General features: G+C 40.5%; 1 protein-coding gene across 4 annotated transcripts in view; it reads right to left on the reverse strand.

The window, feature by feature from the left end:
- The window catches only part of Npnt (nephronectin), a 71390-nt gene that overhangs the window by 26568 nt on the left and 32564 nt on the right, over nt 1–12258 (reverse strand). For 2 of the 4 annotated variants that reach the window (XM_059266271.1, XM_059266270.1), the window contains 4 exons: nt 10198–10290; nt 7124–7216; nt 2691–2810; nt 968–1087 (listed from right to left, as the gene is read on the reverse strand). In XM_059266271.1, coding sequence (XP_059122254.1) covers nt 968–1087; nt 2691–2810; nt 7124–7216; nt 10198–10290 — 426 coding nt within the window. The remainder of the gene's footprint in view (nt 1–967; nt 1088–2690; nt 2811–7123; nt 7217–10197; nt 10291–12258) is intronic. The other 2 variants (XM_059266274.1, XM_059266272.1) reach the window with 1 other exon arrangement.

The following is a 12258-nucleotide window of genomic DNA, read 5'->3' on the forward strand; positions in this document are numbered from 1 at the left end:
AGTTACAGATGGTTGTGAGCTATATTGTGAGGGCTGGGAATTCTGGACGAATAGCCAGTGCTCTTAACCGTCCACCTCTCCAGCCCTTGGGCAGGTTCTTTATATACCTAATGGCCCAGGTCTAACGTTAGGACTTCCCTAATGATTACTTTCTAAGATAGACTCTTTCTGGTTTTGTTTTTCTTACTACCTTATGCTAGCACTTAGCATGGTCAGTGATTTTATTAAGTACTTATTGATTTTCTGTCTTCTTCACTAGAAGGTCAACTTCTTGAGGACCAAAACTTGTGCTTTGTCTATGGACATGCACCCAGCACTTAGCATAGTGTCTCGAATACAGCAACCACTAGGTAAATGGGTCTTACTTGGTGAACAGCTCCGTGCAGGGCTCATCATGTCCTGGGGACTACTGAGCTCTTTGAACACAGGATCTCATTCAACACTCACAGGGACTCTATGTAGTATTGTTTCCATTTTAAGGGAAGGGAGACCTAAGCTCAAAGGACGGAAGTTCTTTTCCTAACTAAGGTTACACAGCCAGTGTGCGGCTCAGCCAGGTTCAGAAAGTCCAAACTGCCATAATCTATACTGCCATCTCAATGTTCTAGAAAAAAATGCTAAGCTCTGTGGTACAACACGTGATAACGCAGACTTGGTGACCTGTTCAGCTCCATTGCTCCCTTCTGTTTGGATTACAGAAACTGAGATCCACTCTCCTGAACACAGTGCTCTGGTGTACTTCAGTGTTTTTGCACACGTGGTTTTCTCTGTGTGACGCTTCCCTGCCTCTCGAGTTTCAAAAACAAGACTGTGCTGATCTATTCACAGAAATCCTCTTCTAAAATACATGGTATCTTCTAGCAGGTGACTACCTACCTGACTAAAGAACTGCCTTTTCCCTTACATCTTCCACTGTCTTCCTCAACCCCACAACATCTGCGGACAGATGCTTGATGACTGAACTCACCCACACAGGTCCTCCCATCAGGAGCTAGCTGCAGGCCAGGAGAAGGACACTGGCATCGGATTTGTCCTTTGACAACATCACAGCCATACTGACAGTTTGCCATGGAACATGATAGGGCACCTGGAAAGAGAGTGACTGGCTATCTGCAAGAGGTAGACAGCACCTGTAACTTAAGCACTTTTTTTTTTTTTTTTTTTTTTTTTTTTTTTTTTTTTTTTTTTGGCTTTTCGAGACAGGGTTTCTCTGTGTAGTTTTGGAGCCTGTCCTGAATCTCACTCTGTAGACCAGGCTGGCCTCGAACTCACAGAGATCCGCCTGGCTCTGCCTCCTGAGTGCTGGGATTAAAGGCGTGTGCCCCCACCGCCCGGCTAAGCACTTTTTTTCACATGTCTTGCAAATAGTGACACTGATTCAACAATGAGGAGTCAATTAACCAACATTTGAAAACAAGGATGAAGGATGCTCTCCAAAATGGGATGGCTGAGAAGTGGCCCTGCTCCATCATCACCTGGAGAAGCCCTTTAATGTTTTAAAAGGATTGGCAGGTAGGGAGAAAGCTAAGCTTCCTCTGACCTGTATCATTCAGGTAGAACTGAGGTCTTTATCCAGATTACACTAGTTAAATGCCACTCCTAACTAAAATATCTAATTAACTGTCTTAACTACACACTGAAATTCTCTATAGGACAAAAGAAGACTTCCTAGTGAGCCCTACAATGTTAGAGGACTCTGGGACCATTGACAAATGCAATTAAAGATGTATCTTCATCAACCATAAGTTCTAGTGATATGTCTGTATAGCACTAAATAAAATTAGCTACTATTATTTTTTATACAAAATTCATCTTAGTTAATTGGTAGTTAGGTAAAAATAAACATCAGGCCACTACTTGTTGGTTGCCATTGAAACTCAACTGCAATTCAATTTTCAGCCTACAGAGAATGTTGGGGTAGTGGCATCTTAAAAACACATTCAGGGGATAACAGGAAGCACCATACAATTCTCTCTTATAAAGATACGGTGAAATCCACCCTTCTGGGCCTGGGGACGTAGCTCAGTTGGCAGAGTGCTTGCCTAGCATGCATGAAGGCTCTTCTAACTCTGGCACCTCAGAAAAGCACTCCTGGCAGTGCCTGTAATCTCAACATTCAAGGGCGGAGGAAGAAAGGTCAGCCATTCAAGGTCACTCTCAGCTATAGAGCAAGTTGGAGGCTAGCCTGGGATATGTGAGACCCTGCTTAAAAAGAAATAACTGTTTTTTCTGATGTTATGTTCATTTTCATTTAAAGCAAGTTTTTCTTTTTACATAAGTCTTAAATTATCCTGAGTTTTATTATCAAGAATTACAGAAATAAACTTAGAAGTGTTTATAAATAGAGCCGATGGGTTCTCTCTAAGCAATGCCCAGTGATCATTAATACCCTTTGACCTGGAGTGGTTCTTCTCTACCCAGAGAGAACGCTGGGATAAACAACACTGAGAAAAAGATTAGAAAATAGAATTCATCATAATCCAACTGATGTCGGCCTGCGCAGTAAGAGAACGTCACATGTAAATGTGCAGCTGTCATTTTGATCTTCAGTTCCTCGGGCATGCACACAAACACACTCACACATCCTGCTCAGGAGACAGGAAGAGGCGGCTTTCCCAAAGGCAGGCTACCAAAGCACATCAGAAATCAAGCCTAGAGCACTTCGAAAACAGTTAGGATTCTTGACATACTTGAGCAGGACCCATCTGGCAGAAGCATGTATCCGTTGAGACAATAGCACTTGTAACTGCCCAAAGTGTTCATGCACCTGTGCTTACAGGGCCTCGGCTTCAGGCCACACTCGTTTAAATCTGCAAAGAATGGGGATTAAAGCAGAAGAGTCACAAAACTCAGCAATGATGGGAAATGTTTAAAATGCTTCTCGATGTGGAGGATGAAGGAAAAAAAAAGGTCAAGACAGTGAAATCATCACTTTCACGACAGATAAAGTCTGTGTGTACCAACATAACATTACACTAAAAGCAACCAGATGTTGCTGGGACCATTATGGATCTCTGATCCTGGGGGTCTGTTAGGAGTATTCTCCTCACAGATGTGTATCTGACTGTAATATCCAAAGAGCAGCACCCTCACCCCACGGGTAGGGATGCTCTACTGTCTGTCTGACCGACACTAAGCTTAAAATATCTGCGTTCCACCATTAGACTCACTCTTGATAATGGATTCTACCAAAAGGATGCTCCATGACAATTTTCACTTCATAGAGAACATGCAAATATTAAAGCATCAGAATGATTTGACCTTCTCAAAGGACAGCTACGTTTTCAGAGGGAGAAAAAAAAACTCATGGATCCAACCGATCACTATTGTGACTTTTCTTGTTCAATTTGACAGGTTCTATCCTGACCTTGGATTAAAGAGAATTCAGCTTCCTGTTTTACTAATCCATTCAAATCACAAAACAAGTTTTAAAGCCTTCCAATATACTTGCATTCATTTGGCAGTTAAGAGGAGCTTGTGGAAACACTAAGGGACAGAACATCATTACGTATTTTATGTTTATTGGTTTAAATATCAATGTGAAATTAATGAATTCCACAATATAAAAGTTTTCCAGCACAAATTGAACACCGCCTCAAGTCAATATAAAATTTAAAATGACTTAAAACACTGAAATAGTTATGCCCATAACATAGACCTCATTAAAAAGAAATGTGACCACATGTTTATTTTATCTGACAACAACAGCAGAAGTATCTGATTAGCATAACTTAATTATCAATTTATCCATATCACTGAATAAAAAATACAGATAATATATCTAGCTACAAAGTTCTTTCCAAATCTAATCAAAATTCCATCTGACCTGCTCATTTACTAGAGGTACGTAGTATTTCACTGAAGCCTCCAGTTGCATTACGTTTTAAAGTCACCAAATAAATATTACATCTAAGGATATTTTCACATGCTACTGATTTTCTAACTTGGTCTTTTTTCTACCCTTACCATAGTGTAAGCACCTCGCCAGCTGGGCAAAGTCTGGAAAGGTTAGATAAACATGGCAAATACCTTTGCCATTTCCTATGTTTTTTTTTCAGTTCTTTGCTTTATTGTCTTTTGCCCAGTCAAAGATATTCAAAACAGAATCACATTTTAAGCATTTAAAAAAAAAAAAAACCTCTCTGTGCTCATAGAAGATACTTTGTAGATTATTCTATCAAAAACGTGACTTCGCCTGTTGAATAAAGTAGGAATGAGCAGGACCGCCTAAGGTGAAATTCTATTTTCTGTTCATTCTCTTCTAGCTTGTAGTTGAAACTTTATTATTCATCTGAGTCAGGGAAATCTTTCTTATCTTCTAAAAGTTTTGTTATCATCCTTAACATCACTGCTGTGGCGTCACACTGGCCTTGATGAATCCCTGGAGATAAGTACTCAAATCTGAGTATGCTATAAGACAGAATCTTTTCCTGTGCTCAAAAGCATGTAACAAATCAGTATCTCAAAAATACGAGCAAGACTTGATTCTGTATTTCAAGAGGAGGCTTTTAAAAGTATCAATTAAGATCCCCTAATTTATTTTTAGAGAGCAGCAGAGGGCTGGAGGTTCCTTACTGGAACCAGCAGCTGTTTATAAGCCTGGGCAGCTCACAAGCAAGGAGGATTCGATGCCAGCGGCAATCTCTCCAGACCCAGTCTCTCTGGTTAAAGCTGAGGACTAGTGGAGACAGCACTTCCACAGCCTGACTCCAGCGCTGCTCAGTGAGCTCCTGAGGACTCCTTTGGGATTCCAGGCTGGCTTGCCAGGGGTCTTAAAGACTGACTTTAACCAGATTTATCTTTTCCTTCTCATGGGGAAAGTGCTTGGTGGTTAGGAATCTTAAAAACAAAGGGATATAAAAACTAACAAACTGTCATAGGGGTTTGTTTGTTTGTTTTTTTTTTTTTTTTGGCTTTTTGAGACAAGGTTTCTCTGTGTAGCTTTGGTGCCTGTCCTCGATCTCGCTCTGTAGCCCAGGCTGGCCTGGAACTCACAAAGATCCACTTGGCTCTGCCTCCCGAGTGCTGGGATTAAAGGTGTGTGCCACTGCCACCCGGCCTGTCATAGTTTTTAAAAATCTGAAAATTACTCTATAAAAAAAAAATAGGAAAAAGGAAGAAATCAGAGTATCCAATGGGTAAAAAGTGAGGAGATGCTGGTTCTATCACCTGCTATTAACTGCTATGTAAGAATCCAAGCATGTGGAAAGCAACTTGAGAAATTGCCCCAGCAGCTGTTAATGGGCTAGATGAGGTTCCCTTGACAGGTGGCCGGTGTTATGTTAGTGTCCCCAATGACTGTCTGGCCCCATCTCCAACAAACTTCACAGTAACCCTGACCAGAGCCACTGCAGGCATAACAAAACAGGGTTCCAACCGTCCTTTATCAACACTGACCCAGTAACAGATCCTGATGAGTAGGGAGCACCAAAGCTCCTGGCATCTTGTTGAAGAACCTCTTCCCCTTCCAATCTCTTGAAATTTTGGAGTCTATAATTATCCTACCTTATTGTTTTGTTGACCCGAAACCTTACAAAATTGAGTTACTATGTGTTGCTGCTGATAAACATGATACTCACATTTGTATTTTATCAAATTAAGTCAGACATTTTAGATGACACTTTCAAATTATGGTAACTGTCCTTCTAACAAGCATGAAAAACTCCTCCTGATCCTCGCTGTCTCAAAATAATTTAAAATTTGACAAGCGAGTCTTGGAAATAAACTTGAGTGTTTTCACTTTAAGTTTACTTTAATCTCACCCTGGAAGCATAGTTCAGATCTGTAATAAAATTACAATGAACTCTATCATGCACATATCTTACACTAAAAGATATAATTGTACCCCTTACATTCAAACACTTTAAATATGTATATAATTCAGGAAGAGCATTATCATCAGGGGTACATTTAAGCAGGTCGGTGGATTTCAGAGCTTAGACGGGGAAGGTAGAGACAAGGAGTGGGGCTGGCCCAGAACAGAAATGCAAGCTGCATAGCATCATTATTAGACTTCAGGGTAAAGAGAGTCAGAAACTGTATTTACATGCAGATAAAGAAAGGTAGCTTGAAAAAAACTTGGAAGAGAGTCATTAAATAAGATAACCACTGGTTTTATAGAAAAGCATCATCCATTCACTTTAATGTATTTGGACTGTTTTCCTTTTGATGCTTAAAGTGGACGGACAGTGCTTCAGAAACCTAACCTTTAAAACTGTATCTCACTAAAGTAAGGCCACAGATGAACATATATCAAAATAGCAATGGCCATAATTTTTAATTACCAGCAGCTCTAAAGTGAACACCATTGTCCTGGTCCCTAGTGCAGAACTTGTACAGATGTAACACATTCCCCATCAGCAGAGACAATAACTATTCATAATCTATTTCAGTAGTCATAAGTTCTTAAGCCTCTGAGTGGGTAAGGATAAAATCTAGAAGAACTAGAAAGAGATCTTACCACCTTACTCACCTACAGATTTCCCCATCACTATGAAGATGAGAACAGTTTTGGTTAGCAAGTCTCACACCGGCCCCGCAGACAAGCAGGGCAGGACCTACTTTACTGCCCTCTACTACAGAGTGGTGTGAAGGCCAGGACACTTTAAATGGGTTCCAATAAACAGCTAATTAGAACCAGAACTTGACCCCGCTGACATTACACAGTGTGCACCGGAAGAAAGAAGCAAACGTGTGGTTTGATTTCTAAACAAGCCTAAAATCCCATATCCCAGACAGTGAGAGAAGAGGCCACTAAACTACTTCCAAAAATCTACCTGGAAAAGGTCATCCAAATCCACAGCTTAGTAGAGGAATTTCCGGTTTTGCCTACATATGAAAACGCAAACTATCTTTTGATCTGATTTTTGGAAAAGGTTCCCAGACTCAGAGAAGAGGGGGGACAGTAATGATTTGTGATACAGTAAGAGAAGAGAAGGCTCCATGCTTTCCAAGGCCCAGAGAATCAGCGACAGGTGACAGCTCCCACGGCTTGCTTCACATGCTCAGGCGGAAGGCTGCTCGGCACTTCTGCGCTAGTCTTCTAGGCATTGGCAGGAAGTGACGTAAGGGCAGGAAGCCGTGCAGGTGGGAGGAGCGACCACCTGAGACAAGGTACGCTCACCCCTTGAAGGCGCACTTGTGGCTTGATGATCCAGGGGTTGGAAAAGAGGTTGTTCACTGCCTTGGTCAAGAGGAGTTGGGTAGGAGGGCTCATCTTCACGGCAGGGAGAAGGTAATAAGAGTCAGCTTTGAACTGATGTCATTTTTAGCCCTAAAAATCTTCACAAGTATATATTAAACGGTTACAAAATGTTGATGGAGCTTAAAAGGACTCTTCAGCTACTTCACAAATAATTTCTAATTCTGCTTTCTCTCTTTTTTAAAAATACTCTTTCTGAAAACTTATGAGTCATCTTTTCCACAGAAAAATTATAAATTAATAACCCATCATTTTTATACCATTAAAAATCAAAATAAGATTAATGTGTGACTTTTAGCATCAGCAGCTGACAACAAAACCAAACAATCAACTAACCCTGTTTAGAATATTAAAGTATAAATGACCAACTTAAGACTTATCTTACATTATTACATTGCTAATAATAATTTAAAATATTCCCAGGTAATAATGCACAAATGCTTATTTGCATTTTACCTAAATCCAAGCATGACAGATCATCATGCTTTCATTCAAAAGTAAAAACTTGTGCCATATTTGGTTCACATTTAATTAGAACACACATTAGAAGCTTTAAGAAAAACCATGTTAACTGTGGCCATCACTATTTCACAAAACATCATGAGACCTCTGGGCTCACAGTAGAATGTCAAAAGGGCAGCCCCCCCCCCTTTCTGTTTTACAACACATTCTGTTTATCAGCCACTTAACTTCCTAAATCAAAGGCACATTTGTTTCTGGGGTTGGAATGTCTAAAAAGCCAAGTTGTTGATGACACCATAGTTAGGGTGAAAGGACTTATAATTGTGCTCAGCAAGGCAACTGGCATTCTGCTGTACGTGGGACACCCAGATGCAATGTTTTCAATGTAAGAATCTGTACCGTTCTATGCTGTTCTTTCCTTCGGATGAGGAATTCAATATATGCAACAGAAACCAAGCCAAAACGCTAGTAATCAGTATTTATAAATTGTTTCTTCTGAAATTCATATGAAACATGCATTCAAAATGTGCATTAATTTCTAAAAACTGTATGATGGCATATCTTTATATGCTAAAAAGAATTCCCCAGTGGGACAATTGTTCAAAGATTATTTCTAATAGTATTCTTTCTTGGATGGGGGTGGATTTGTTTGGGTAGAGACACTTAAGGAGAAGGAACTAGGTATGAATAACCTTATTGGGGAATAACAAGGGGGGAGCAAATGATCAAATACAGTATTGTCAGAATTTGAGTTAGAATTCCATCCACTGTGAAAGGCAGCATGTATCTTATAGGGAATGCTAATGATTTCAAAACTATAACTTTGTACATGGTCTTAGAGCAACAAATCCAGAATATGATTCAGAAGGAAGAGCAAACCACCCAGAACAGCCTGAGAGCAGAGAGGCTACTGAATCCAGCCAGTTGGAAGCACAGCTCGCCCTGCATTCTGGTCGCCCCCAGGCATCTCTCAAGCCCTGGGCCAGTGTCTGTTATTCATTCAAGCTGTTATTCCATCAAACAGCTTTCCAAGGCTGCTTGTGAAGCAGAGATGACTGTAGAGAGATTGCCTTACCCCAATGCCTAACTTTAATCACATGTTAATTCCCAGTCATGTGAAATTATTTCAAATATTTACTGCTTCTTGACATTTCTTTCCTTGAGAAAAAAAAACTCTTTTGATTTCCTGTGTCTCTGAGGCTTAATTTCTACCTCATGTAAATGAGGGGGCCTAGTTAAAAGCAGTTCGCTAGTTTATTGTATGATAATTCTGCACAATTTGCCCTAATAAGGTTTATAGGGACTCCAGGCTGAGCTCACACATTCCCAGGTCATTCCTCACAGCTTGCAATGGACAAGCTGCAAGGGTTCAGTCTATGGATTCAGACTGTGTAAGATGTGATACTGAAAATCCCCGTGGAACTCTCCTAGGCTCCTAGGACTCTTGTGGCCAAGAGTCATCGTATAGATTGGTCATTCAGTAAATGAGCATGTGATGTGCACTTAGCAAATGTGAGGCTTGTGTTAACGGTCCTCAGGAGCCCAGAAGTCAGTGAGACTGTAAGAGGTCCTGGCTGCACAAGAGTGAGGCTTACCCTCTGGGTGTGCCATGGCTTCTGGTTTTGTAGGGACAGTGAAGTCAGATACATTTTGAGATGCATGAGCTTATCTTTTATTTTCAAGTAAAACACGACTCTGATCTTTTTAATAAAAGTTAACATTGACTTTTCTTCATTTTTAGCTTTTTTAACTATAGTAGTTGAAATCTGTAGGTATAATTAATTAAGAAAATGAGCCTGTGAAGCTTATTAGGAAGAGTGAGATAATCATGTTTTCAGTTACAATTTTTCATTGAAAACTAGTGTATCAAAATGAGTATGGATTGTAAACCGTTGCTCTAAGTCAACACAGCTTTTCTCTACCACTTCTGTGAACCTAGGCAAGACAACTAATCTCTCTGACCTTTAGTCTCTCCAAATGAAAAATGCAACAGTTTTGCTATACCTACATACCTAACTAAAACAAATGGTATTCCACTTCTTAAAAGGCTTACCAATTCATTAAGGGAAAAATAAGAAATTCTAGAATTTAATACTTTTAAAACTTTATTTATGTATCTATTTATTGTGTGTGTGGGGGGGTGCATGTACCACGGCACATGTGTGCAGGTCAGAGGACAACTTTGTAAATTTAATTCTTTTCTTCCTCCTTTATGTAGGTTCTAGGGATCAAACTCAGGTTACCAGGCTTGCCCAGGAAGTGCCTTACCTGCTGAACCCTCTCACGGCCCCAGAATATCTAAGGCTTCTATTACAGAGAGAACAATTTGCTTCTTCACAAACACATTTTAATGAGTATCCATGAATACAAGTAAGGGAACATCCTTTAAGAAAACATATTTTTTCTAAGATTTACCTTATTATTTTTAGTTTTATCCTAATTGGGAGAAACAGCTATGAAAATGGTTGGGGTGAGAATTTAGAGTTTTTATTTGTCAGGGTAGTGGTGCCATGGCTTTCACACTGTCTTCCTACCTTGGTTGCAGGTTTTTCCAGCAAATCCAGGATGACACTTGCACTTGTTTGGCCCGATGCACTCTCCGTGTTTGCACTGTGGTTGACACACAGCTGTGGAAAGAGGACAGTGTGTGTCAATCTCAGGTCAGAAGTGCATCTTCCATAAAGCACCAAAGCCATGGACCAGCGCGATGATACAAAACTGAGAACTTACAATAAAGTAGCAAAAGTTATAAAGCCACTGTTCCCTTCCACTATCTACACTGCAAATATACGTGCATGCTGTGATGGTTTAAATAGAAATGGTCCCCATAGACTCATGTGTTTGACTACTTGACCCACAGGAGGTCATACTATCAGGAAGTGTGGCCCTGTTGGAGTAGGTGTGGCCTCGTTGGAGAAAGTGTGTCACTGTGGAGGTAGGTGTTGAGGTCTTACATGCTCAAGCTATGCTCAGTGTGGCACAAAGTGTCCCTCTGCTGCCTGCAGATCAAGATGTAAAACTCTCAGCTACCTCTCCAACACCATGTCTGCCTGCATGCTGCCATGTTTCCCACCATGATGATAATGGACTAAATACTGAACTGTATGTAAGCCAGCCCCAATCAGATATTTTCCTTCATGAGAGTTGTCATGGTCATGGTATCTCTTCATAGCAATAGAAACCCAAACTAAGACAAAAGTTGATACCAGGGACTGAGGTATTGCTATGATAGGCCAGACCATGTTTTTGTTTGGAGGAATGTAGATTTTGGGGCTTTGGATTAGAAAAGCAGTTGAATGCTTTAAGTGAGGCTTAATGGGCCATCCTAGTAGGAACATGGAAGACAGTGTTGATGATGATTTGAAATGTGGGGGCCCAGCTCAAGAGGTTTCAGAGGAGAAGAATGTTAGCATGTGGCCTTGAGACTGTTCTTGTGATATTTTGGAGACATATATGGTTCTATTTGCCCTTGTTTAAAAAAATCTGCCTGAGACTAAATTGAAGAGTTTTGGATAAATTGCTTTGGCAGAGGAAATCTTAAAACAGCCTAGTACAACTCTTCTGGTTATTAGTGGTTACTCTTATGAAGATCTATAATGAAAAAGAGTAAGCTGAGCAGGGAAAGTTACAAAATGTATAATTTGAGAAGAAAGGGGGCACCAGGAAGTGGAATGCAGCTAAGTCCTATGTTCAAGGAGATAAACAGACTAAAGAAAAGCCTGATGTTAGATGGAATAAAGGGAGTGGTGACTTCAAAGCAAGATCCCACCTAAGGTCCCGACTTGTGAAAAGGAATTAAAAGTTAAGGGCTGTGTGTGGTGGTGTACAACTTTAATCCAAGTTCTCCAGAGACAGAGGCTAATATATCTATGAATTTGAGGACAGCCTGGTCTACAGATTGAGTTTTAGGACAGCCAAGCTTAGGCAGTGAAGGAAACAATCAAAAACAGAAAGCTGGTGAAGATGTAATTGAACGAAGAGGCCATGTTCCAGCCCCAGGAAGCAGCAGAACTTGCCAGCTTTGGCCATGTGGTGCTGGCATTAGAGTCAAGGATACAAGAAAGGGGTTATAGATTCTCCCTACAAGACTAGGGAAAACCACTGAGTCCAGATGTATGGCAGGAGTATCCCTGTGTGGAGGCCCAGAGAGACCACTGTATGAAGCTGTGAAGGTGAAGTCTAGATTTCCCTGTAGACCTTAAATGTTGGAGATGTCAGTCGTGAGATACCTGCTGAGGAAAGCTGCTAACAGGAGGTGGAACCAGCTCAAGAGAAAGAAGTGTTGCAGTCAACAAAGATGATAGGAGTTGAAGATCTGAAGAGGATTTTGACATCAGACTTGGAGATGAAGAGTTTGGGGTTTGCCCAGCTGGTTTTCAGTCTTGCTTTGGTCCAGTATTTCCTCACTATGTTCCCTTTCCTCCCTTTTAGAACAGTAATGTATAGCCTGTGCCATTATGCTGGAAGTATATGATCTGCTTTTTGATTTTACAGGATATTACAGCTAAGAGATTGCATGAATCTCAGAAGATACTTTGAACTTTGAAACAAGTTTGAGACTTATAGGCTGTGGGGACTTTTGAAATTGGAATAAA

This window comes from Peromyscus eremicus, chromosome 6 (assembly GCF_949786415.1).
Source record: "Peromyscus eremicus chromosome 6, PerEre_H2_v1, whole genome shotgun sequence".
Classification (NCBI taxonomy): domain Eukaryota; kingdom Metazoa; phylum Chordata; class Mammalia; order Rodentia; family Cricetidae; genus Peromyscus; species Peromyscus eremicus.